Source organism: Varanus komodoensis, unplaced genomic scaffold (genome assembly GCF_004798865.1).
Source record: "Varanus komodoensis strain SLA01 unplaced genomic scaffold, ASM479886v1 scaffold1, whole genome shotgun sequence".
Classification (NCBI taxonomy): Eukaryota; Metazoa; Chordata; class Lepidosauria; order Squamata; family Varanidae; genus Varanus; species Varanus komodoensis.
In genome coordinates, this window is record NW_025335268.1 from 104,731,640 (window position 1) to 104,759,319 (window position 27,680).

The 27,680-nt window shown below is 40.1% G+C and overlaps 1 protein-coding gene across 16 annotated transcripts in view; it reads right to left on the minus strand.

The window, feature by feature from the left end:
• The window catches only part of ABLIM1 (actin binding LIM protein 1), a 153,111-nt gene that overhangs the window by 69,893 nt on the left and 55,538 nt on the right, over positions 1-27,680 (minus strand). For 14 of the 16 annotated variants that reach the window (XR_006415615.1, XM_044439510.1, XM_044439442.1 and 11 more), the window contains exons 5-8: positions 25,026-25,152; positions 23,573-23,666; positions 6,795-6,882; positions 1,636-1,694 (exon numbers count right to left, since the gene is read on the minus strand). Coding sequence is in view for 15 of the 16 variants with exons in the window: in XM_044439510.1 (XP_044295445.1) it covers positions 1,636-1,694; positions 6,795-6,882; positions 23,573-23,666; positions 25,026-25,152 (368 nt within the window). In the remaining variant the exon portion in view is untranslated. The other 2 variants (XM_044439490.1, XM_044439499.1) reach the window with 2 other exon arrangements.

Here is a 27,680-nt window from a genome sequence, read left to right on the forward strand (position 1 = left end):
ACACTGGCAGGGAACCATGACAGAAACAAACATGCTTGCCACTTTTACACCATATTGCTTTATTTCCTGCTTATTTGGGCTTCAGTGACCTTCAATGAAAAACGTCCAAGGGAAAATGGATCTTAAGTAATCATTGTTTTTACGGACTCCACCTAAAATCTAAACTAGCGAGAACTCTCAAGGACGGTATAATCCAGAATGGTCTGTGGATGAAAAACAGAATGTAGCAATCCTGTCAAAGCTGCTTCAAGAACAAGAGTTCTGGTTGTGTGTATTTTGGCTTGCATGAAAAAAAGAACATAATTTTGATTCTGTGTAGCATTAAGTGCCTTCTGTGATTACCACCTCCCAGGAAGTATTCTTTATATTCTGGGTGTGTGTCTTAGCATGCTGAACCATCTTCATTTAAGGAAATTGCATTTGCTCATAGCTGAGTGAGCAAGGAAGAGATAGTTGGAGAGAATATCTGCCGTTCCCTCAGGAACTGGGAATAAGCCAAAGGAATTTTGAAAGGTCAGTCTGAATTAGATGAAGGATTCTGAACATGGCTGTAGTGTTGTTGTGGATACTGAAACACAATTCAAAGACTATTGTTGCATCTGTAGCAACGATATTGCCACATACCAACAACAGATAAACATTTTGGTCAACACAGAGCACACTGGCTTTTCTGTTCCATGAATGGTCTGCACAGATATGAACAAATTATACAATTTTTTAAAATGGACTATTCTTGAACCTCACAATTTATCACTAGCTCAGCTTCAAGCACAGCTTAACCAAGAAATTCAGGAAGCAACCCAGTGCTGAAGACATGCTGAAGTTTAACAGTGTCAATCCAATGGTTCTCCTGCACCCTTTGAATGTTAGGACAGTTGATATTCCTTTGTTTTTCCAGCAAGACAAAAATTCAGTCACCATCAGATGTGGAGAGTTTTATTTTGAATCATATATTTGCCATTCCCACATGTGGTTTTGCTGCAGCTAACAGGATCTGTACCAATAAATCCCAGAGGGAAAGCTTCACAGAGGATTGCAACAAGAACAACGATAGCACCATAAAACCCAAGCAATAACCCAGCATAGACACACTTCATAAAAGGCATGAAGACCTAAGTGTAAAGGAGACTCAGAAGTAGAAAGCCCTTGGATGGGGGCCAAACTACCTGCTTGCTGTGTGGGAAATGAAACACTCCTACATGGGTTGACCCTAAATAAGCAGTAAGCAGTTTACATGCCATCCTAAAGTTGTCTGCTCAGACATAAGCCCACTTACTCCCATGGGACTTACTCCCAGGCAACTGTACTCAGAAAGCTTGTTGTAAGCCGCCCCGAGGCTTCGGCGAATGGGGCAGCATAAAAATGTTTTAATAAATAAAATAAATAAAAAAAAAGCAATCTCAAACACAGATTAACAGAAATAAGTCCTACAACTCCCAACGTCTCAAAGCTAGTCACGCTGCCTGGGGGATGCTTTATTTCTGCCTAAACATACATAGGACACCTTAGAAAACCATTGCTTCTCTACAGAAGTAGCAGTGAGATGGGGAGAAATCAACTCTGCAAGAGCAAGCTGTCAAGAGTGCGACTTCACCAGAATGTATCCTTTCCTTATATAAAAAAGTAAAATCTTACCTGTAGCTTCTCTTCTCCCTTTGTGGACTGCTTACAGTCGGGATGCCAAACCGTAGAGCCTAAGAGGAAAAGAATAAGTCATGTCATATTGTATTACAGTTCAAAAGACAGTGAGTGAAAATATTTTCTTTCAAGCTTCCCTTGAGTGGGAAGTTCCACAGCAGCAATGCTGCTCCAGTCTCTCTTTGGTGAAGAGTTCAGTGGAAGTTTAATGGTTGTTTTGAGACATTCTGTTAGTGTTGTGCCAAGATGTCTACCACATTTTTCAACCATTCTCATTCAATTTGACGGGAAAAAAAATATTTCTGAAAAGAAAGTCAATGGTGAAGAAATTTCAGAGAAATTTTTGTGAAATTATCTTGTACTGGCATTGATTTCTACTACTTAACTTATGTAGAAGATGACTAAGGAGTGTCTTATATTGTATAATCTTATCTTGGACAGTCTGTTGCATGCTCAGCTTGCCACATTACATCCAGAGCCCAGGAAAGGCAAAGCGGGATCATTCCTCCCTCAGGGCTTTGTACAATCAAAGTACAAGCAGACCAATGCAGAGATGTGTAGCAGAAAGAAAATGCACACCCAGTGCCTTGGGGCCCCTCACATTGGTTAAGGAAGCTCAAAAACACCTCCAAACATGTATAATGAAACTCCCCAATAATGAGCCAGAGCTATGGAAGCCTCTTCCATGTGGGAAGAAAATGTTCAGGAAATTGGAAAAGAGGTTTTCGCATAGCACTAGCTCTGCCCTTTTCCCAGATGCAACCCTGACCCTCCCCCACAAACACTTGCATTGCCATGGATGCAAAATGGACACCTGACCACCAAAACAATTGATGCTGCTGCCACAGCAGAACCAAAGAAACAAGACCACCACCAGGATGTGGTGCTACAACCTCCAAAACGGGCAAGCCTCCGGTTGGAAAAATTCAATGAAATTGTTCCCCTCAAACAGTGAGCCATTTTTTACAGCTCAAACACGTGTATAGATGTATGGTAGCCCAGATACTATAGGACATGCCTGGGTTTTAAGATCCTTTGGATTGCCATCTTGAGCCCTCTGGTCTTCCACCACTGAGCATGAATGTAAGAGAAGACCATCTAGCTGACTGCTCTCAAACTCTGGTGCACCTTGCCAACAGAGGTCAGGCCGTGTAGATTTCTGGCATCATTTCATGGACAGGCAAATACATTTGTATTCACCCAGGGTTTTTGGCTTTTAAACTCAGTTGTTGGTTAAAGTAGAGTTTAAGTAGTGAGTGCTGTATGTTTCTATTTTATTGATATTTTTCAACAGTTTTAATTAGGTATTTCATTTGAACTTTATTGTTGTTAGCTGCCCTAACACTGGTTTTGGTGGAAAGGCAGAGCAAACATTTAAGAACTAAACAAATGTGAAAAAAAGAGAACAGGCTAGACAAAAAAGAGACTAGCTAGACATACAGCACTGATGTTTGTGGCAGGAGGGAGACAGAATTGTGTCAGCCAGCTTTCTGCCAGGACCTTCTGATGAAGAGAAAACCTGTTGCACCAATTAATGCCACTGTACTAGGGGGTGCTTATGTTGGCTCAGGGTAATTTCTGTTAGCTCTAGTGTCACACCAGACACAGCCCACGGATAACATTAGACTCATCAATCAACAGTGTTTAGCTATAATGACTGAAGAAACCTCTGTACAGGGGAGAACCAATAAGGGATTCCTTTGTCCATCATGGTCCACCTGTAGTGACTCAACTTGGACTCAGCTGAGGAGCAACAAGCAAGTGTCTCAATCCGATTCAAGATTTCTGACAACCAAGTTGCTCCAGGGCTTACTGCCTACATCCAATGTGCAGCAGGATATCCTGGGGCAATCTTGACAGAAGGCATCTGAGATGGACTGGAAGGCAGGCACAAACACAGCAGAGGCGGTGGGAGGGAGGGAGCTTCAAGGCAGTGGGCAGGGGCTGCAATACAGGGGATTCAGGGGATTCAGTTCTTTTTCACTTCGCCTGCCTGCTGCCTCTGCTCAGTTACGACACATTTCCAGGAAGAAATGAACAAGAACGACTTAAACAACAACTGGTCATGGTGGGATGCCTCCAAAAGTGGGAGTGTACTGTATACCCATGATAATCCAGAATTTGTTGCTTTCAACATCTGTGCAATTCAGATAGCACTTTATTTTGTCCTAAAGTCCATCATGGAAAGAAGAGCCTGAACTTGGGTAGAAAACCTGCATTTATCAGGCATTTTTCAGGGCAAACTCCAGAACACTGGGATCAGTATCAAGAAGTTATATTTAGCCAGATAAATTAAGGCTGTTGTAGGGTGTGTGCATACGTGTAAACACCTGCATTTTGGGTTTTTGGGGGGCAATCATGTTAAGAAAGTCATTTTTCTAAATTGGAATACTCAAATTCAAACAACAACGCAGCTATGTTTAATTGTGGCTGAAGTAAAGGATTTCAATGCATCCCTTAGAGAAGTGCAGATGGGAACATGGGGGGGGGCACAACTCTCCCACCCCACCTCACACCCCACTACCACCTCCTTTTTCTTTGTTTTGTTTTATTAAAGTTGGTTTTTGAGACTTGCAAAGAACTAGCTACTTGACTCAAAATTTCTTGCAATGATTTGAGACTTGACTTGAACTTGAAAGTAAAGACTTGACTTGAGATTTGGAGTAAAAATCATGTTACTGCTTATATAGACTCTGGTCTGCCCCAGTAAGCCAATCCTCACATTTCAGTTTCTAAAAGAGGCAGACTTTATCATTCCAGTCTTCTATTTAGGGATTATCCTCCTCTTGGGACTGTTGCCCAATAAATAAAGAGTGCTGATAGTTACTGTTAAAAGGGCTTCTGCAAACCGAAAAAAACTTTTCAACCTTGCCTTTACAAAAACAAAGCCCAAGTCAGCAGCATCAACCAAACCCTATTATGTTGACTTTAAACCCCATTTGATGCAGGTGGGGAAGAAAATGCCTGACACTAAAAAGAATAGGGGGAAAGGCCAGGAACAGTGCTGTGTGTTTTATTAGCCACTGTGCAAAATATAGAGCAAAGAAAATCCTTTTCCTAGGAAGATAGAAGAATTACAGATAAAATGTCAGGGTAAACGTCACTTCTTATTCTAAATGGTCTTTTTTTAGCACTGTAATAAAGAACAATGATGCCTTTTTGTTTCTGTTGCCAGCGTGCCTCACCATAAGCATTACTTCTCAGAAGGATGTTGGATCCACTTCGGCACTGATGGCAGGTTTTAAGTATGGAGTAACGAATATGACAAGCTGCTCTTTCAGCAGAGTATGGTATCAAAGATTCCCATGTCTTGAGAATACTTGGCTCAGAAGCAGAACTCCGGAAGCTTACACTCTGGGCAGGGAACATAATGCTCATGAGCTAGAGTCAATCTGCACACTCCCTGATCACGTAGTTTCACACTGTAAGTCACAGGAAGGCCGGGGAGTAGAGATCTGGGTTCTTTCTCCACACATTCATTGTTCATTTATGTATGTGTTTTTCTTTATTTTTAAAAAATAAGGGTCCAGCTTAGCCTTCCACAACCTGGTACCCTCCAGATATTTTTAATTTATGTTTATCAGCATCACTGCCCATTTAGCATGCTGGCTGGGCCTGACAGAAATTGTAGTCCAAAATATCTGCAGGATACCAGGTTTGGGGGAAGTTGAGCTAGCCCTCTTCGTTTTTACTTGTGGAAATACAAGGGGAAAGGACAGGATGTAAATATAATAAAATAAATAAATACATATCCAGCTCTATTTAAGGTCTGGATGTTTGTTTTGATTTGTCTCACTATCCCGGTATGTTCTTAGGTCCTCTCAAACTAAAATGTCTGACTAGAAATTTGTACTGAGGAAAAGTGACCAGTCTGAATTTGGCTGGAAATTTGGTTTCCAGATGCCACTCAGGATTTTGGTTAGAAGACGCAGATAAAGCATTGATTCAGAAAGCACAGCAGTTCAGTTAAATACCCAACTCGGCCACTGACAGCTTGACTCCTGTACTGGCTCCTGAAGTACTCATTTTCATTAAATATGTATTCAGTCCTGCATTATTCTGTCATGTGTTATTGCACTGATAGGTTGCAACTACAGCATAGCAATCAATGGCTTTCAGCATCATGCTAATGATGTGCTACCATAAACCAACACCTGTATAATACAACTAAGTATTTATTTATTTGGATTCGCATAAGCCTCAGGACAGCTTCCAACATTATAAATACATACATATATAAAATCTGGAAACATCCTGGCACAAAACTATAAAACCAATAAATAAGATCAATGATTATTAAGATATCATTTAAATAAAAAGGTCTTGGCCTACTTGCTAGTTCATTGAGGAAAAGCAGGAGTTTTGCTGCCAAAATTCAGCAGCACAGTTGCAGAAAGGGCAGAATTTCACAGATTTTGCTTTTCTTCTTGTTTCAAAAGTAAATCAGTGGTTTTTTCCAATGCCACTGAATTTTGGGAGCAAATCGTGGCTTGGCTCTGTAGCAATAACATTATGCAAATATTAGCTTACATGGATACTGTATCATTATGCTAGCACTGAGATTCTGATGGATGCTACCAACCCCTTATACTTATGCAGAAAAGAAACATATCCCAGTGAAGGATGTTAAAACTAGTTTACCCAAAAGCTTTCCACAGTTTACCCTTTGTCCCATAAACACTGGGAGCATTTTAAATTTACTATTTACTGGGTAGTCGACTGAAAAGAATCCTCACATTGGATGGGAATTGAATGGTACTAAATAAAGAATGGAATGTTAACCTGTGTCTGAAGAGAAATCAAGGATTACTTAGAAATAAATGCTTGGAGAACAGGCAGATGCAGCAACATCATGGAAATAGCAACAAAATCTGTGCTTAAAAATTATTTAGCAAAACCAACAGTGCCGCATCTTTTGGAAAGCCTAACATTCACAAAACAATTCTGGAGCAGCATTGAAAAGTTCAAAGACTAACAGAAAATTTTCTCTGAGAAATCTTGGCTCAGATCTAGGTATATACAGATAATAAATAATGATCTGAAATGCAGTAAGTTTAAAAATCCAGGGCAAGTCTGGCTTTATTTCATCTATTTAAAATTTCCCAGTCTGCTTTTTTAAGTGCTCAACGCAGTTCACAAACATGCTATACTCTTACCTTGCAGGTACATTTCTTCTCCTTCTGTGAACATTTGGTTGCATCTGCTGCATCGTGCACAGCTTGGATGGTAATGCTTGTCACCTGCCTGCAGAAAAAAAGCAGAAAAATGTAGTATCACCTAGATCTTCATTTTCAATACTTACCTCAGCTGTAAACTCAGCAGACATATTTAAACTAAGCAGCATATTTTTTTTAAAGCTTACAGCATATCCAATTGCCTTTCAATTTCTTCATTCCAATAAATAAGCTAATATACTGCAGTTGAGCAAATTGCTGACATCCAGGCAATATGAGCAAAGCCTCCATTCATCTTGCACATCTGTTTGTCAATTTACAGACTCACATACCTTACTGCTAAGTCTCACTTTAGATTCAGGGGCACTAACTGTTTGTTTTCATAGCAAAGATTAGTTCACTTTTTTCACTTTGCACTGCTATTAGTACTGACTACTGGAAGCCATTTTGTCCCAGGGGATTACTGGAACTAGCACTTTAATTTAAACCAGCTGTTCAGTGCCTTTACAATGGAACAGGTGCTCAATGTATTGTTGATCTGGGCCAAATTTGAACTAGTAGCCCAGAGGGCACTCTTTTCACTAAATCCCAATCCCTTGAGTCACCCGGCCTTCCCAAAACTCAATACCAAAGCAACTTCAAGCAGAAGATGACACTACAATAACAAAGCCAAAGAGAACTGACCAGCTACAAGCCTTCTGAAACAGTTTTGACCAGACACCTAAAGCAGTGGTGGGGAGCATGTGGTCCTCCAGATGACTGAATGAAACCACCTTCATCCCTAGCCAGAATTGCTAACAGTGAAGGAGTAGTAGTGTCACATGGAGCAAGGCCTCAGATATTCAGGGAACATGCTGGAAGGGATATATGGAGGTAGGCAGTCCTTAATGCAGCCAGCTTTTTTCATTAGCTATAATTACATAGCTTCTCTGAAATAGAGGCCTTCATTAAAAATTGAATTATTAAACACATTAGACCCAATCTAATGAAATGAAGCTTTGGTCTTAGACCCAAGATACTGACAAGGTGTGCTTAGTGACATGAGAAAACCCTGGGCAAGGTCCACGCCCCTGCAGAAAGCTGCCCTCAGAAGCTGTCTTCCCAGCTTGTCCAGACACACATTCAAACCCAGCAGTATTTATATGCAAACAACCTTCTTCATACATTGGCTACTCTAATCATTCATTGCCCTTGCTATTCATTCAACTTACAAGGCTGAAGATAATGCTCTTCTTTTTGATTTTAGAAGACTAATTGCATGGTAGACTGCACAAGCTGTTCAACAAAGCCATGGCTGCACACCTTCTGCCACTGTGTCTGTGTGTGGGATGTCCTAAGGTAAATGTTGCCACCTGTCTTCAGGGTATTCTTTGGGCCTGGAACACTCCAGATTTGGCCAAAGGTCCAGAGTAAATGGCAGCAATGACTGTGCTCTCTCCCTAGCAGGGGCTGAGTGGCAGCTGGCAGGTCTGTAGAACTCTCCACCATTGTATATAAGCTCCCAAGAAAGCCTGCCCAAAATTTACATGCCAGTTCACTTTACAATGTATGATTTCCAAAGTCTTTTACCTGAGATTTTTTCTCAGATATTAACAGACTGAAGTGCAATAAATTGGAAAACGTGCCAATGATAACACAAAAATGTCATCCAACAAGATACAGGTAGACAAATGAAGTAATAAATACCACTAACACTACAATTCTAAATTACTCTAGTAGCAAGTAAGTCCTATTACTTACTTCTAAATAAACCTGGAGAGGAGTATACTGTATATTAACCGAGAAGTGAAGAAAAAATGTACCAGATCACCTTTCCCCAACCTCAAGAGGTTCTGAAGTACAGCACACAGCATTCTAGTCCATGGGCCAGACTAGCTGGCAATGATGGGAATAGAAGGCCAAAACATGGAGAGTACCAGATTGGGGGACACTATTAAGTTGTGGTTTCTTATTTATAGATGAAGACCTAATGATTGTCTCTTTCTTCCTTTCATGTTTGGCAAACATTAGCATGAATAATATAATTAAATATTATTATAATTCAATTATATACATTGTACCTTCTTTGCTCCTTATTCTTATCTACGAACAAATTAAGAGCGAGTGCTTAAGAGCCATCTAAACATATTGAACATAAAAGATGTGCAGCAATATAAATGCAAATGTTTGCATTTGCCAACACCTGCATAACCATGAACTGCCCCCTTTCACAAAACAAAGACATAGTCACATAAACAATTTTTATGCTAATTTAAAGTGCATAAAAGTGCTGATTTGAAATGAAGCACTGCGAGCAAGGAAAGCTGGTTTCTTCACATTCTAGAAAACTTTACTGGATCCTCATCTGATTTCCTGTAAAGACTTGTTTATATTTAACAGGGCAGTTAACCTAAAATTAGAGGTACTTAGAGAACATGAAAGAAACAACTTCAGCTTTCCTAAACTACAGTTTTCTCATTTAAACAAAGTAATAATATGCTTTTGCAAAGATTTTGGAGAATCATAGCTGCAAGGCTCCAGACAAGCATCATCAACTGTTTTTAGAAATTGATCTGACTGGCCAGGTGGAAATCTTTATCAAGCTCCTTGTCATTATTTTTCTGATTTTAAAAATAGAGAATTTCCTGTCAAAATGTAAATTCCAAAAATTTATTTGCAATGCAAATGAAAGGTCTATCCTTCTTTGCATCACTGTGCATGAAGACAACCATGATCAAAGGCAAGTATCATTTTAAAATTATTTATGTTCAGTAAAAAACTGGAACTAAATAAACTTGTTTTTAACCTACACTACACAGCCCAAAGAGATCTTTTAAAAGGCAAAATGTGCTTGCCTCATTGAGCACTGGGTGAAAGAGGAGGAAGAGGAATGAATGAATGAATGAATGAAATAGTTCATGGCAATAAGAACATTAACCTAAAATATGGAGGACTTCTCCCTTTATTTTGGCCCTGCCTCTTTTGCCCGAACTCCATCCACCAGTGGAATGTGACTCACAGAAGCTTCGCCAACATGGAGCTTTGCATTTGAGCTGGAAGGGGTTCAACACCTGCATTTTATAGTGCAGGATCTATCATCCACCTTCAGAGTAATTAGTCACAGAAATACCTGAACCTCATAACATCTGCTTGAGCATCTCTGTGGAAAGCCATAGGTATCATGAGGCCCAAGTAACTTTATTATTTTATTATTCTCAAAATACAAGGGGAAATTAGGACTACTGAAATACTTTGAAAAACATTGGCACCGTCAGGCTGGAATCCTATGTATATATGTTTGGAAGTAACTTCTGCTGAACTTAATGGAGCTGATTCCCAAGTATGGGCGTCGCAATCTTAGACTTAAATCAAGGCTTGCTAATTTCTGGATTTTCCCATCCCAAGAGAGCCATTTCCACCATTACAGTCCACAGAGTGCCATGCGATCCATGAGAACCCCCAAAAAGAGAGTGCAATTCCCCCCCCCCCACCAAATCACTAGTTTACTTGGTGACAAACCACTCCATAGTGCTACGGAATAGCACAACAGTTAAATATAGCCTGCAACTATGGAGCATTGATGGGGCCAACAAGATTGCAAACATGATACATTTAGTATTTGGATACTCCATAGCCACAATGGATTCCACGGAAATGGATGTTCTGGAAAAAAATGAGCCACCTGCATTTAAGTGGTGGTGGCAGCAGTGGAGAGGCATGTGCTACTCAATATTTCACCAGCAGTCATCTTAATCTTCTCTAGAATGCAGTCGAAGTGTGGCATCCCATCAATGTACTAGGCCACACGGAGCACAGAAATGCACTTCAGGTGTGTGCACAAGGGAGGAGTCCTTTCTCCAACAAAGAGCTCTTGGAACTGCATCCTGATGAGATGGGTGATTTTGTTCCCCCAGTGGAGGCCTAAGATTTCCTAGTACTCCTGACCTCATTTGTATGCTCCTTTCCAAAAAGAACAGCCACTGGGAGGTGGACATTCGCATTATCAGGAATCCACATGGATTTCTTCACTGCCAATGGATCTGGCAGAAGAAAGCCTAATTACAAACAGATATTTTCTCTTGGCCAAAGGATGCATTTTTGAAGTATTACAATTTAACAGCTGGGCTCAGCCCTTCTGTCCCCGCAACTCTTTCAAATCATTTGGCCAAGTATGTAAATATATGTATGCATGTTTATATCTAATGTAAGATAAAGTTACTTAGGATGATGCTGTTGTCCTCCCATGATGAAAGCAGCTTCCCTTTGTACAATGATGGAGCATACCACTCTGACAATATGTAATTGTTCCCCATTTCTCTGTATGTTCCTTGCTTTAACTGCTCTCTCAGGAGCAAAACATTATTAACAACAGCCTCTCTTTGTGCTGCTTGGATATTTTATGACCCTTGGAACTTTAATGGAACACCTTACTTAGCAGAGAGGCCTAAATTTACAGCATGACTTTATTTCAACTGTTACTATTTATTTCCACTCTCTGCCTACTGTTCTTTAGCAAGTTACTAATCCATGAAAGGACCCACCCCACCCCCTGCTTTTATTCCATGACCTCCATTTCATTCTTATACCATCTAACAGCCAAAGCCCTCTAGCTGGTTCACAACCATTAACAGTTCCCCCGCCTTTGTCCTTGTGCTGCCCCCCCGATTTTTCCTTCATGGCTTTGTTTGGTTTTTGGGACCCATCATTTTTCCCTTACTCCCAGCTAACACAAAAATGTCAGGGCAAAATAGTGTGACTGTGAATCATTTTGGTCCTTAAAACATGTTGATGCATGTGTATATAAGCCATGGTCAGGAAAAATAATTTCCTATGAGCCTTCCCTACCTACAGGACAACATCACCTTCCATAGCTGACAATCAGAGCTGGTTGGTCTGGAATCAAGATTCTTCATACCACATCTTGTTCCCCAGCCACCTGGCTCTCAGGATAACCAGGAACTTGGGAAACTGCTTACTTTCAAACAAATATTTTCCTCAGCTTTCCACAATGTGTGACCAATCCAAGAGATGTCTCCTTATAAGTGGGATAGTACAAGCTTTTTTCTTAGATATACTTTGTCTGACTAGCATAATATTGTTTTAATATTGCCTGTTGATCATTATCTGCTAATAGCAAACTCTGGCGGTCAAGTATCTATCTGCTAGAAAGCTGTCTCTATATACTTCAGGGATTCTTCAAGTAAAGATGAATATATACTTTCATAAATTAAAAGAAAAAGTAAATAATCCCCACCTCTAACAATACAGTGATGACTTAGCATGCTCAGTCCTCCAGGGGTCCTGGTCAATACGAAAATCAGAAAGCCACTAGGAGGGGAGAGTTAATTTGTGATTGAAAATGTGGCTGAAAGTAAGTTAAAACAATAAAGCTGTCTCCCATTTTTGTTGTATAGCTTGACTGAGCATACAGCCTTTCAGTGTTTTTCACAGTCATGACCTTAAAAAGTTATGAATAAGTTATATCTCACAAGATCCTGGTGGGGGGTTAGTGGCAGTTCCATTAGGTACAATGAGGCAATATACCACCTTGGTCAGGGGTGAGGCAGAAGCAAACCAATGGTCCTGAATGATGAGAATCAAAGTCCCAAACATGGGGAGATCTACTTCCTGGCCATGCCCAATTTAGATTATAAAGGCAAGCAATCAGAAACTTATGGCTATCTAAAGGTCTTGGCAACAGCTCCCATCACCTCTTTCTATTGGTTCTGATGGAAATTGAAAGCCAAAACATTTGGGATTCAACAAGTTGTCCTCTCCTGATACAGGCAGATCCACCTGTCACTTGTTTCCTGTTGCATTTGCACTGGTGATGTTTTGTGCCTTTTCTTTCTGGATGCATACTGAACTACTAGGCTTCCTTCTACATTTTTGATCTATGTCATACAATATTAATTTGCTACCAACAAAATTCTAAGGCTTGGATCTTTTTCTGTGATATGATCATTATGCAGCACATGGTATTTATAAATCATCAGGAGAACAAACAATATTTGTGCTATGTAAAAAAATCCACATCTTTGGCAATTATTATGGTAGAAAATAAACTGCTTTCAAAAACAAATTCAAAGTTGCTGTGAATTGTCATGATTTTGGTTCAGGGTTCTTGAGCTTACCCTGCCAATGAGAAGGCTAAGAAGAATGCATGAATTGTCCTTTCATTGTACAAGCATCTCTGTGGCAACCTGCAGCCTCCTTGGCTTCCTAAACTCCCCACCCAGGAAAAGAGATCATGAGGCAATTCCTCCTGTAGGATTCTTTTGGATCAGGAAGTACAGGTAGCCTGGGACTCTGCAGAACAATGGGGGCACATGAATTAGAAAGACATGTGCATGGGCGCACGCACACAACACACAGTGTCTTCAAAATGATTGGGCAAGATCAAAAGCAACACTGAAATGAATGCAAAATAAATTATAAAATGCCCTGAGAATGAGTCAGAAGATCAGAGTACTCCTTCATGGGGGCAGATGCCTGTTTTGTCAGATTTATGGCATGGGGGTACTTGCTTCTTTTCCCTTGAGCTCTATACAACACAGCTCCCACATAGCCCTGCTAGAGAGTTTGCAGAACAGCCATGATATTCTCTGTACCTGCATTTAAGTCATAGTCTCTATTCATAATCATTCCTCCGAAATGAAATGCTTGGGAGATCCTGAAAAGGAGCTGTGCCTTTAAGGACAACTACAGCTGAAGTATTATGTATCAGAAGACATTTTTTCCTCATAAAACCCTTAAGAATACAATTGATGCTATTGCTACTTGCAGTGGCACTGCAAACAATGCACACTTAGAGAAAGAGGCTGTCCTACAATCCTTTTGGATGGTCAAAAACTCTCTGTGAGAAACTGTTGCTCAATTTCTCTCTCCCCACCTGAGAAATTTGGAGAAATGGTTGTCTCAATTGCATTGCACACAAATGAGGCAGATAATTTCAGGAGACTATTTGTTTGCAATTCTAGTCAATTTCATGTTTGCTGCAGCAAGGCATGGAATGAACATCTGGATTACAGTCGCTCTGAGACACCTGTGCAGACAGCAGATAAACTAAATGTCTTATGCTGTTATTTAGCAAAGGAAGAACAAACTGTCTCCTTTCTCCAAAGAGGCAGGTCTAGCTAAGTGCTGCCAAGCAAAACAGACAGGAACAAGACTAATCGGGAAACAAGCATTGTGTGACAGCATATATAAAAGGCAAGACTGAACAGCATTCAAGGGTCTCCAGCTAAGAAACCAACAGTTGTCTTCCTTTCCCTTTAATATGTGTAGGGCAGAGGCAAATTGTCCTTGAGCACCGACTCATTTGGTTCTCTGTCCTCATACTTCTCTGCATTTCAAAGAACTCTGGATGAGTGGAATTCCTCACTTACTACTAGATGTACAATGGAAGGTAATAGTAAATGTGTCTCTTAGAATTGAGAGAAGACTGGTGATTGGAGGGGGAGGAGGTAAAAAAACAATGGATAAAATGGGACTCTTTCAGGAATCTATTAGCAGAAGATTTCAAATTGTTAAGTGGATCTAGCTGCGTTTATGTTGGTCAGGATCAGGGCCTGAGGGACCCTGCAAGTACCTGCAGAACCAGGAACACCTGTGCAGGTGCTTGCAGGGAACAGCTGAGAAGCAATTATGTAGTGCAGCTGTAGGCCCTGAAGACCAACACAAAAGGCTCTCCTACACAGCTGCTCTTTGCACAGCAAGATGTGCTGTTCTGCTGGCTACCTTGTGCTTTGGCTTTTTTCAAGGGATCTTGTTCCTGCCTGCCCACATACTCCTTGCCCAGCTCCAGCTTGTTTCTGCTTCTGTCCTTGTCTCTAGCCTGATCAGACCTGACCAGGTACCCATCCTCCCTAACCTCACCTTGCTCTCAAATGTGACTGTCTTTCTGGAACTTGGCTTTTGGACTGTGCTTGCTTGGATCTATTGCTTCCCTGGCTTTGATTCTGGACTGCTAAACAAATTGTCTCTTGCTTCTGGTCATCTGTCCCTGCTGCAGGACTCCACCTTGCACCTGTACCCTGCTTCTGACATTCCAACCATAGTTGCCTGCTGCCCATACCCTGAGCCTAATAGTGTTGTTTGTTGCCTGAGGATGTGTAAAAACATGTTGATAGCATTTTTTGGCGGGGGCAAAAGTGCAAAGGTGAATCTGTTCAAAGCACAGCTAGTTCTAGAAAGACCTCAGAGGCATGAGGCTTTGTGGCCAAGAGGCATGAGAACAAAATCACCTCAGCAATTTTTCCAGTATGGCCAAGAAGGACATCATAATATCGCCCTTTTTCAGGACTGTTCTTGCACACTTTTGGTTAGGCTCTTTGTTTCTGGACTGTTAACATATGTCAGATTTCTTCTTAATACATTCAGAATGAAAAGAGCAACTTCTGTTTCTCTATCTCTCTGTGATTATGAATCCAGTTATTCTCTTTCTTACACATACTACCCTTAGTGATGCTGCTTCTCACTTTCACATCACTAAACAGAAACCATCATTTTTCAGAGATCAGAGGGACATTGCCAAAATGGTGGTAAGCAATATGGTACCTGGCACCTACTCTTTGAGTTATTTTAAAGAAAATTAACACATTATCATACCAATAGCTGTGGTTGCTGGGCAAGCAGTTTTAGCTGGTGCTGAAAACCTTGGATTCAAATAAATTGTTTAATGTTGGGTTTAGACCCTACCTCTGCATTGTTCTCAGTCTTTCAGGCAGGTAAACTGGCCTCTGCTGGACTTCACCTGGCAGCCATGTGGAAGTGGTTCACAGGATGGTTTGTCCAAGTGCCAAAGGTATACATGGTCCAAGAAGATTGCATACCACTGTACTAGTGTTTGCATTGCCTATGGTTTACATGTTCATTTCTTTTGCCCCTCAACAGTTTCTGTCAAAAAGGTTGTTCAGACTTTTAAATACTAGAAACTCCTGGCCCTGTTTTACCAGCAACAATTAGGGGCAAACTATATACATACCATGAGGAATGATGGTTCTATTTTATCACTTTCCACTCTGGATGAAAATAATCTGCCAGAGCACTAAACCACTTTGGAAACAGATAAAAGCTGTATATCAAAGTAACATAGTTGCAGACACATAACAGTTAAATCTCAACTCACAGAGCATGTGGAAAAATCTAGCCAAGATAATCAAGCACCTGAAAGTGAAGCTCATGCAAATATACTAGCTTTCTCTCTTCCCAAAAGTGTCAAAAACTTTTCCAGGGCAATAATGATATTCAAAGTATTTTCCAAAAGACAGTTGACATGCCTTGCACAATATTTTTTTTTCTTTGAACTTAACTGCCCCTTACTGTTTACATTTTCTTATTATTACTTGTAATTAGCACTGGTAGAAAAAAAGCATTCCAGTTATGAACTGTCCTCCAAATTGCTGTCCCAAAGTAGCTGCACCCAATACACTTTTGCTGATATTTTGACAATTTCGCTTTCTTTTTTAACAAGACTGAGTTTAGTATATTCAGCAGCTGACAAATCCCTATAAGTATATAACCCATTTAGAATTGTTTTCAATCACACATTTATCAACAACAAATTCAAAGTATACATACTGTAAAGAACTGTATGATTCCCAGAAAGATTGTCATTATTGCATGCATTTGTTTCAGAATATTTATATCTTGCCTGCTCTTAAATATCTGAGAGGGACTATCCACTGAAAAAACCTGAATTGCCTAAAACCTGATCTGTCTTATACCGATGTATAGATACTAATATACAAAGCAGCTGTGGTAAGTTACCACTTCCAAGGGGCTATATGGATAATAACAGCAGCAAGAATATATACTAATTTATTGAAGGATATAGCACATTTTCATTTTTCTAACCTCAATCAGACTTGCACCCACTGTGCCAATAAAGCTTTCTCTCAGGTAAATATGATTAGAACAGCAACCTTTGTAATCAATCCTGTACTCACCTACCTGGGTACCAGCCCCATTGAACCCAATGCGACTTACTTTTGACTAAATATAATAGGCTTCATGGTGAAGCTACAGCATGAAACAATTTGGGAAACAGTTTTCCATGCAAATTAGATCCAAAATAGCACAAAAGCCTAGCATATGTTAAGAACAGGTCAGTAAGAATAGGAAATACAACCTACAGTCTGTCATGCATGCTATCCAAATATGCTACATTTGCATAAAAAAGCCACAGTAACTGCAAACAAACACTTTCTGTTTTAACCATCTGCTTGCTATGTAACTGGATCAGCCCCTCCCGTTGTCTCCCTCTGCTCCCCCTTCCCACCAACACACCTAATTGTGTGTGTGTGTGTCTAATCATTTGGAATCAATAAGATAAACCTGCATATTCCACGCCTCAGCTTCAGAGGAAGCATTTACCTTCTGCTAAGGCTCCTTTGGGACTCTTCCTAAAACTTCCCCATCCAAAGAGCTGAACATTTAACTTTCCTTAGAGTCAAGCAACCGTGAGAACAGGAAAAAAAGTATCTCCCAGATTATACGCTCGCGGATCTAGCTATCATAAACTGCGATGACTTTTCTCACCCAAAACGCAGCCTCCTCTTTTTCCAAAATTGCAACAGAATAGTCTGTTTCCCAGGCACTACACACGGCAGACAAAAGAAAGATTTTGCAGGCTTTTCAGTTCAGGCTAGCAATCAATGGACCAGTCCACTCCGAAAAAAGGAAAGGGGAGGTCACGTCAGACCAGGTGAGGACAGTACCATTTCTTTATTATCTAACTGTGGTAATTTGCAGAACTGCTAAAAGCATTGCTTGCTCAGGGTACAGTGCTGAAGTCAGCACTTTAGGGATTTTGTGTGTGTCATGATCTAATTCCTTCGAGATGAGCACTAATGCTTTTCAAAACGTATGACAATATTCCCAAATACTAGTTTATACTTTAATAATTAGACAGCACATAGATCTTAAGCAGCAAAATGTTTTCCTTTCCAGTACACAGACAAAAGTCTTCAAATTCTTACCTGGGGCCCCTTGAAAATGTGTCCTTGATTGCATTCTCCTGATTAGCTTCCTGGCAAGCTGTACTATAATATTATGTTGCCAGGCCATTTAATACCAATTGACTGACCAATGTATTCCTGTATGTAACATTTGGGGTGGGGGATTGAAAGCTGAATATATGTGGCTAATTTAATTGGAAAAGCCACTGTGTGCTAAACAAAAACATTCAAAAATTAAACAAAAATGCATTTGGCATCTTTAGATTTCTCTGAGAATGAGGAATCTCAGCTTCATTACTAAATCCAAAATTTAATTGGGTTAGTAATTGGGTTGGGTTAATTGTAATTTCAGGCTTGGCTGTTGTAGTTCTGTTACACTGGGATTTCACTTCCTTTTTAAACAGTTCTAATTAGTCAAATTCTAGCGGGAATGCTGGACAGACATGAATCCAAAATGAACTCCCTGCCAAATATTCTTTTCAGATTCATTAAGTCTGCATTTGGGGCCTTGCACCTGAGGGTATTTTTAAAGCAAGATGGGGCAACATGTACGGCCGGTGTCCTCTTTGCCAGTTCCAATCTCTCACATAAATACATGCACAGTCCACCTTCTAGCCCCCAACTCTCTCTGCCTCTCCTCCTTTCACACACAGACTTACTGTACTTCGCAGGCAACAGCCAAATTTGTCAGGTCCTGAAACTGACACTACCATATAAAAAGCACAGCTTTTCATTATTATTTTCTTCCCACAATTACACTGAAGAGTTACCAGCTCTTCCATCATGTTCCACCTGTATTCTAAAATCCATCACAGGGGACCCACTCGGAGGGTCTTTTAAACCTCCCTGCTTCTTTGCTTTATTGCTTGGCTATATATTTATTTTGGTATGATGCATCTATCACACTGTAAAACCAACTTAAGTATGAGTAAGAAGACAAGATTGAAATACTACAACTAAGTTGATTTATTGGCCTTAAATTTTTATGGGTTCCAGAGGTGGCTAAAAATGACCCCCCAAGATGGTACTAATTTTCAGGGCCTTGCCAAATTCTGATGGTTTGTACAATGGTGCATTCATATGTGACTTACCATTATATGTTGGGTGGAAGAGGATACCACCACCAGCACCACCACATAACTGCTTTGCGACCACCTCACAAGGCAGTGGAGCTGTCCTGAAGGGGTCCCTTTTGAAGCTGAAGAGAGCAGCATCATTCCAATGGGGAAGGGTTAAGGTTACAGTAATTTGCTGCCGCGATGTAGCAGGAAACATTTTTCGGTTATCTTGTTATGACTAGTAAACCAACTCCTTCAGAATTCAGTAAGTACCCACCAAAGGTAAAAGAATATCCCTCCTATTTTCATTTGGGATGAATGCTGTCCCCCTCCCCCCCTCAGAAAATGATGGACAGAGATATTAAGCTCCACTCTAATAAATACTAAAGCAGCAGAGTTAGAAAGCTGGAGTAATTCAGAGGTTCAGATTAGGACTGAAAGATGAAATCCCCACTCAGTAATGAAAGTCACTACGTAACCTCAGACCTGATGTACCTCACAATGTTTTTGTGAAAATAAAATGAGGGTAGGGAGAGAGAGCCATGTATATTTCCTTGAGCATTTTTATGGTAAGGTGGGATAAAAATATAATAAATAGAAACAAATAGAAAACTAGGCATAGCAAAACAAGCATGCAAGTACTAGTTAATAAACAAATTTATGTGTATAGCAAAATAGTATTTTTATAGAAAAAACCTAGTAATATGTGAAGTTGCCAGGAACAATGTAGCACAGTGCACACAGACAGATTTCATTACAAATATGTAGTGAAATATATAAAGTAGTAAATTATATAGATACTCCAAAATCTTTACTAATGAGAGCAAACTTCTGCTTCTCTATTGATGTTAGAAAGTTCTAGTCTCTGCACCATGTTTCATGTATTAATTAAGTGGAAAAGGTTTTTCTTTTCCTTAGATAAGCTCACATTCCTTTCATGCCGTTGTTTCCTGATAATGATGGGGTTTGGCAGCAGCCAGCAGGAAACGAGCCATTTTCCATGGGTGCTAGTTCCTCTCTCCTAGCAAAACTGCAAACCTTTGTTACTATGGCAATAGCTCTATGTAGTCTTACCACGTAATAAATTCTAAGAATGCTTGTGTATGTCACAGATGTGTGCATTACTAGACATTTATCACTCTTTAATGAGTTTGTAGAAAGGTCCACCCAGCTGGTACACTTCATGTAAGCCAAGGGTCAAAAGAGAAAGCTAAGAGTCAATACACCTTTCCCAACAGATGGCTTTTCTGCTCCTTTGTGCTCTTTTGACTGAATGAAACAATGGTGAAAAAGTCACCAAGCTGACAGCTGTATGAACGGTGCCCTTTGCTTGTCCTTAGCAGGAACGTGTGACTTACAGCATCCGGATTCCATCACTGTCCAATTAATGTGTCCCCCACATTGATTTTAAAATCCCCTCTAGGCTAATGGAAGCTCCTGAGCCAATTTTACAGCTGCTTTCCTTGCTTTAATGACAAGCACACACAATAGATATGACACCTCTCTTGGGAAAGTGAATAGTAAACCTTAAATTCTTAGGTATTTTCTCCAGTGGGGGAGCAGGAAATCATCCTGTGTGTTAAGTCAAAAGAGTCCAGGCGGCCTTATGAAAGTAGAAGCTCTGGCTACATTTAAACATAATCTAATTTAATTCATTATCTAGCAATCTCACCTCAAGAACCAAGGTTGAACTATCTGACATATCTTTTGCTTTCACTTTTGTTCACTGCCCGGAGAGCCTCAGCTATTGGGCAGTATAAAAATGAATTAAATTGATATTTAAAGCCCACCTGGAGACTTGCAGGCAGCACAGCAGTGAGCAGGGAGAACTAGCATTCTCCCCAACCCCATTTGATTATTTCCTGGGCTCCAAGATAGTGGCAGATGGGGACTGCAGCCAAGAAATGAAAAGACACTTGCTCCTGGGAAGAAAAGCTATGGCAAATCTAGACAGCATACTAAAAAGCAGAGACATCACTGGCGACAAAAGTGCATATACTCAAGGCTATGGTTTTCCTAGTTGCAATATATGGCTATGGAAGTTGGACCATAAGGAAGGATCAGTGCTGAAGAATTGAGGCCTTCGAATAGTGGTGCTGGAGGAGATTCCTGCGAGTACTTTGGACTACAAGGAGATCAAGCCAGTCAGTCCTAGAGGAGATCAACCCTAACTGCTCTTTAGAAGGCCAGATACTGAAGATTAAACCCAAATACTTTGGGAAGCTAATGAGAAGGAAGAACTCCCTGGAGAAGAGCCTAATGCTGGGAATGACTGACAGCAAAAGAAGAAGGGGACAGCAGAGGATGAAGTGGCTAGATGGAGTCACTGAAGCAGTTGGTGTGAGTGTAGGTGGACTCCAGGGGATGGCGGAGCACAGGAAGGCCTGGAGGAGTGTTGTCCATGGGGTCGCGATGGGTCAGGTAAATAACTTTGCAAATAACATACATACATATCACACACACACTCTCACACTTGGGTGCATTCGGAATGGAAATTATTCATGCCAGGGCAGCAAAAATTTCATTTTGTGGTGGGAACATATTCCTGGTCCAGGATATTGTGGAACATCATTCTGATCTTCCCACAACACCCTCCCGTTTCTCACCTCTCCTAATGTTGGAGAGGAGTAGGATGGAGGCTCAGTTCACCTTCTTCAAGGCCAGAGCTTGCTCTCTAACCCTAGAGAAGGAGATCTGTTATTTCCTCTGGCCCTTTGGACCCCCTCCCCACTTCATAGGGGATGCCATAGGACGGGCACCTTAAAATATTATTAAAAGGTTTATCATTAATTAATTTAAAAGTGGGCTATCTCTATATCTACTGACAACCAGTATTCTGGTATTACACAAGTTTCAAAGATGATATCTAAAGGAAGATGATTAATGGATTAAGCAGATTAGAAGGCATTCTAATGTGTGTAAACTAATCTCCCAAAGGCCAACAGTGTTTCTATTCCATTTGTGAAGTTATTTCTTTCTTAAGACCCACCATCTGTAATTAGTCTTGCAACTTTCATCAGATTTGCAGCAATAAATTTAAATCTTATTTAAGAGATAAGGTGAGAAAAATCATGTTAGATCCCCAGCTGCAATCTGTACATAAACACTGATGCCTGATAGGAGCTGGTGCTGCCCCCTGGTGCACTTCTGCTATGAAAGTACTGACTTAATACAGTGTAGATGAACATTTGCTACATAATACAAGTCTTATTAAAACTTGTAGAGAATCATACTGAGAAAAGATGCAGAGAGTACACGAGACTAAAAATCAAACCCAGCTTTAAAAAGCCCAGCAAGTATCTCTTCATTGCTCCAAAGCAGTCAAGTATCTCCTTGTGAGAAAAATGACAAACACACCACAGATTTTGTGCAATCCATCATTTTAACTTGAGCGATAAAACGTAGATGGCAAATGCTTTGTCCTTCTATTGATTCATATATGCTTTTTGTTTGCGCCTACCGTCATGGCTAGCTGCAGGTCTCTTAGTGCCCTTGGGCAAGACACCTTCAATAGGCACCTCTTCGGCCACTCTACCTTCTCACTGCCATTGCCACCTGCTGCTGCTGCTGCTCCCTACCATTTGTTTTCTTAACAGGAAGAGAACCGGTGAGCAAGTAGCTGGCAGCATCTGCTGGTGCTTCTTCTTACATTTACCGTGGTCTGAGCCAAAGTAAAAGGCAGTGAACAAGGCTTTCGAGTAGAAGGGCAGGGGAGCTGTGTTAGGCTGCAGATCTTCAGCAGAAGCCCAGCTATATATACCCGTGATGCTGATCATGGATGTATGCAAGAGATGAGGGGCAAAGTGGCATATGCTTGTAATTCACCCACTTAACTCCATGCCTAATACAGAGCAGAAAATTGGTTCCACATCAAGGCCCCACCTGTATATAGCCAGTTCTGATTGCATCTCAGTTTGAAGTTAATAGTTTTACTGAGTAAATTATTGTCTCCCTAAAAATATGATTTGAAGCAATTACAGAAATCATGGCAAGTATTTGAGATAGAGGCCAGACTCCAAATCAAGCCCATTTAGTTGTGATGCTCAATGAAAAAGCATATATGTGGTATCTGGCAGATATCACGTATTTTGAAATTAGAAAATAAACCTAGTATTCAAGCAGCTTTACACTATCAACTTCACATTTGATTCTGTTTCTATGTTCAACAGTGCCACCAACTTGCACTGAGCTAACACAGTGATCTAGAGTAATCTACAGTAAAAAAAAAAAAAAAGGAGCGTTGGTTGGAGTAAAGGTGCAATCCTATGCACATTTAGACAGAAAAAAGCCCTACAGTTCACAGAATTCCACACCAACAATGCATAGGATTTTGCCCCATAAGAATTTCAACAGGACAACAGTGTAAATGTGTGCAGCAAAGACTGAGATCAGTTCACCAGCACCATAAACAATGTGAATTCAGACTTAATTTCTATATTCTTTCTGTATGCTTTCCAAGCTGATCACAGTTGTTCTTCTCAATATTTTTCTTTGATATCATTTCTTATAAAAGAGAGAATCCATGTTACCTGTGTTGTCTGCTACCACACCTTCAGACCCACTGTGCCTCATGTTTCTTCTCGCAAAATGTAGTACCCAGCATCACCTTTTACTAAAAAACCATGGACGGAATTTCCCCCCAAAATTGATGTCGGTCTGCTTTCACGGAACAGCATTATGTGCCTTCTCTGGCTTGACTTTTGGAGAATGGGGAGGTCAAAAATGGATGGCTGAAAGACACTGAGCAATGCATATTACTTACCTCTAAGACCTTCCCAGTGATGAACTGGTGACATGCCTCACATTTGACCCCGAAGAGAACTTGATAGTCCTTTTCACAGTAAGGGGCACCATCTCTGAAAGTAACCCACAAGCTATAAATCAGTTTCTCCAAAATACTGCCTTTCTTTTTCATGCACTAGAAGGGCTGAGAAAAATGCAAGGCGACTATTGTGCAACAGGCAGGAAAATAAATGTTATAATGAATGTTTTAATAGAATAACATTAAAAATTGCTCTTTATCTCACTTGCACACTCGTTTTACATTTCCACAAAAACATTTTTGAAAGCCAATGTATTGATGAGATCCATGTTCAATTTACTGTTCAGCCATGAAGCTCATTGAGTGGAAATCCCTCAATGTAACTTCACAGGAATGCTGTGAGAATAAAAATGGAAGGAGTCGAAAACATATACAGTGGTACCTTGGCTCACGAACTTAATCTGTTCCATGACTATGGTTGTGGCCCAAATTAGTTGTGACCTAAGTCAAATTTCCCCATAAGATTCAATGTAAATAAGGTTAATCCGTTCTGTAACTATTTCTTTTAATCAGACAAATTTGAAACAAAGTGACAAAGAACAACAAAGTGACAAAGTACAGTACAGTACAGTGGAGAACACTAACCTAGGTGAGCCAGGAGGTTATTGTTTTGAGGGAGAGTCCCCCTCCATAAGGACATTGGAGAGATCTCTTTCAGGGGTTTACTCTCTTCTTTATCTCTTAGCTGCAGGGTCAATTTTGGTGAAAAATCTGTCTATAGTTATTTTTGGTATAGTCACTCGGGGTGGGGAGATGGCTGAGATCGCGCCTGTTTTTCCTGCAGGAGTGTGCCTGTGATCATGCACATCTTCCCTGCATGAAAGCAACTGCGATCATGACCATCGCCCCACCTGGGGGTGGGGGTGGGGAGATGGCCGCAATCTTGGTTACCATCCAATGCGGAGTTCGCAACCCAAGTCAAAATTTTCGTGAAATTTTTGTTCGCGACCCGATTTGGTCGTGAACCAAGGTGTTCGTGAGCAGAGGTACCACTGTATACCACTCTGAGTTTCTTAGAAGAAAGTGGAATAAAGTTGAAGCAATAACTATTAGCATTCTCACTGAAGCCCCAAGCAAACAGTGGAACACAGAAATTACTCCAGTGGTTAACATGATGGCTCTTTAGTACCCTCTCTGTTTTAGTGCTTATATAGCTCTGCGGTATAACCCAGGAGCTGAAAGTGATGGAGCAACAGAAGAGAAGGCCTGAGTCCCCATGCTGGGAAACTCCTGGTGGATGGGCATATTTAGGGACAGTGAGGGTGGAAATGAAACAATATCTCACTGCCATGGTAGTGTCAACAAATATCACAGGGATTTTTCTTGAAAACAAGATGTTCTTACTTATGCAAAGAATGTGTCAAATAACAAACTTGAGTAAGGAGTGGCTTACTTGCTGATGTATTCTCCAGTCAGAACCTTTGCACATGCCTTGCATTTGAAGCATCCCAGGTGCCACTGCTTATCCAGTGCTAGTAATGCTTGCCCATTTTTTATATCTCTTCCACAGCCTGCACAATCTGTGAATAAATCAGTATGCATGGGTCAGTCTTCCGAGTTCTGCTCTACTGAGTTTTGCTGACCTGCATTTTCTCTTAGTCTCTCTCACAGTCTAACCAGACTCATTCTGAACACCTGGATAAATATCCAGCAACATGCCATGAAACTAACTGGGGGAAACTGGGCCACTCACAGACTCATGGCCCAACCTACCTGACAAGGCTCTTGTTGTAATGATAATATTGAGATGTAATCTATTTTGGGCTCCTTAGAAGAAAAATAGGCAGGATATAAATATAATAAACAGATAAATATGCTTGTGTGCGTATAAATGCAGCCATTTTTTATCACAGGAGTCTGAAAAATAAGCAACTGCCAATTTTCCTCCAGTTTCACCTAAATGCTAGACAATTATCAATTTTAATTTATAGAAATAAACATTCTTCCTCTTCTAAGGGTGGAACTGACAATTTTACCATTTTATTGTTTCTTTTGTGACCCTTTATGAAGCATTACATTTCTACCCTCTAGATGGCAGCAACGTACAAAACATGTCATGTAATATAATATGACTTCAGGAATGGGGAATAAGTTACAGTAAATGGACATCAACACTGTCGATAAAGACAGCACACCAGAGCCTTGATCTCTGCTTTGCTTGGTTAGGGGTACAGAAAAGGTACAAAAAAGAACAAGTCTAATGGAAAATTTGGAAGGCAAGAAAAGTAAAAGATTATCCAGAGAGATGCTGCCAATCAGAAGACATTATCTGCACTCTTGTAAAATTCCCACAAATGTGATTTGGCAAAAAAAAAAAAAAAAAGCCTCATCTAGAAGACTGATGGACTCCACTTTGAACTTACCTTCAACCTAGACCTGACTTTAAGATTATCTAAATCAAGGAAAAAAGCTATGGAAAAAGAAAATCACATTAAGAAATGTGACAGGATTTTTTTTCACATACCACTTTAGACTATATTTTAATGTTTTTTAAATAATGTTGCTATGGTTCAGCAAAATTATTATCATGAAAATTTAACCTAGTTCACTTCTGGACTGAAATGCTTATGCAGAAAGTCAGTTGTGTATATAAATAGCTGTACTAACATCTCTAACAAATAAATAATGATATAACAAAAGCAATATTAAATGCATTAAATGTGCAATCATAAGCATGTTAACATATAAAGGAGACCTACAACTCCCAACTTTCCCCATAGGAAAAGTGAAACCATAGGAAAGAATTGATTGGAGAGTATCAGCCTTCTCCAGCTGCTCAGAAGTACAATCTTCATCAATGCCAGTGACTAATTATCAGGGATGCTAGGAGTTGCAGTATGAAAATCTGGAGGGAATCAGGATGGATAGTACTTTCTCTGCTCATGTGAAAACCTAATGCTTGGCAATATTTGGAGTTTCACAGAAGTTAACTGCTGATCAGATGACTTATCACTGAGGCACCCCATCAGTTGAGCAGTCACTCCTGTATGAACTTGATTACAGTTGGGAATGGGGATTAAGCCAAAAGTCTCTCTCTCACACACACAAAGTCTCAAAGAAAGAATCCCAAAGAAAGTGGGGAAAAAGAGAAACAATAAATAGGAGGATGGATCAACTCTTAGACTAAAACAGAACTGAACACCATGCTTTTCATTTTCATAGCACTATTCTTCTAGCTTAACAATACAGGTCCTGGGTTAGAAACTAACCAAGAAACAAGGCAAATCTGCAGAGCTAATTTCAGACCATAATAGTGTTTGATATTAATTAGAAAATAGTCTCAGGTGGCTGCACCTCATTCAAATAATCAGAGTTCCTGTTCAAACCACTTTTCCTGGAGAGCAATAACGTTAAATATTGTCACTTCCATCCTTGTCTTTGTCTGCACTTTCTCTGAAATTCAGTTTTGTTATGTATATTGCTTCTTTACTGTGCAGTTATTGCTAATAGCTTTATCTTTCAGACAATGACTACAAGGAACAAGCAAAGATCTTGTTGCTTCAGTATCCCAGCCTACGTTCTGTCTATATCAACATATGACAACTGATGTAAAGCAACAGAATTACAGGAACAATGAAAGAGGAAGCATTCCAGTCACTGCAGAAATGGGCTAGCCAGATTACTGAAAAAAACTGATGCATGTGCATTCATTCTCTTCATGTGGCCTTCCGAGTTTAATTGCCCAGAAAAGCATGGATTACTGCAAGAACATTTTCTCATGCCAGTATGGATATTGGAATCTCTTGACCTCATATGATGTACAACTGGGCCATGAGGTCAGAACAATTTCAGCACAAAAAGCAAGTTTTAAAACAGTACCCTAAAAAGCTGTGTTGTTTATTTATATATTTATACTACTTATACCATTTATATATTTATATTTACCACCCCAAAAAAACCCAACAAAAAGTATCCCACTTTTCCTCTTGTAAGGGGAGAATACAATAATATAAAATACAAAAAAAATAAAAATAAAAACAACAGTAATCCCATCATTAAAACAATTAAATTGCACCAAAAACTAGCATTAATAAGAGCAGAGATAAGG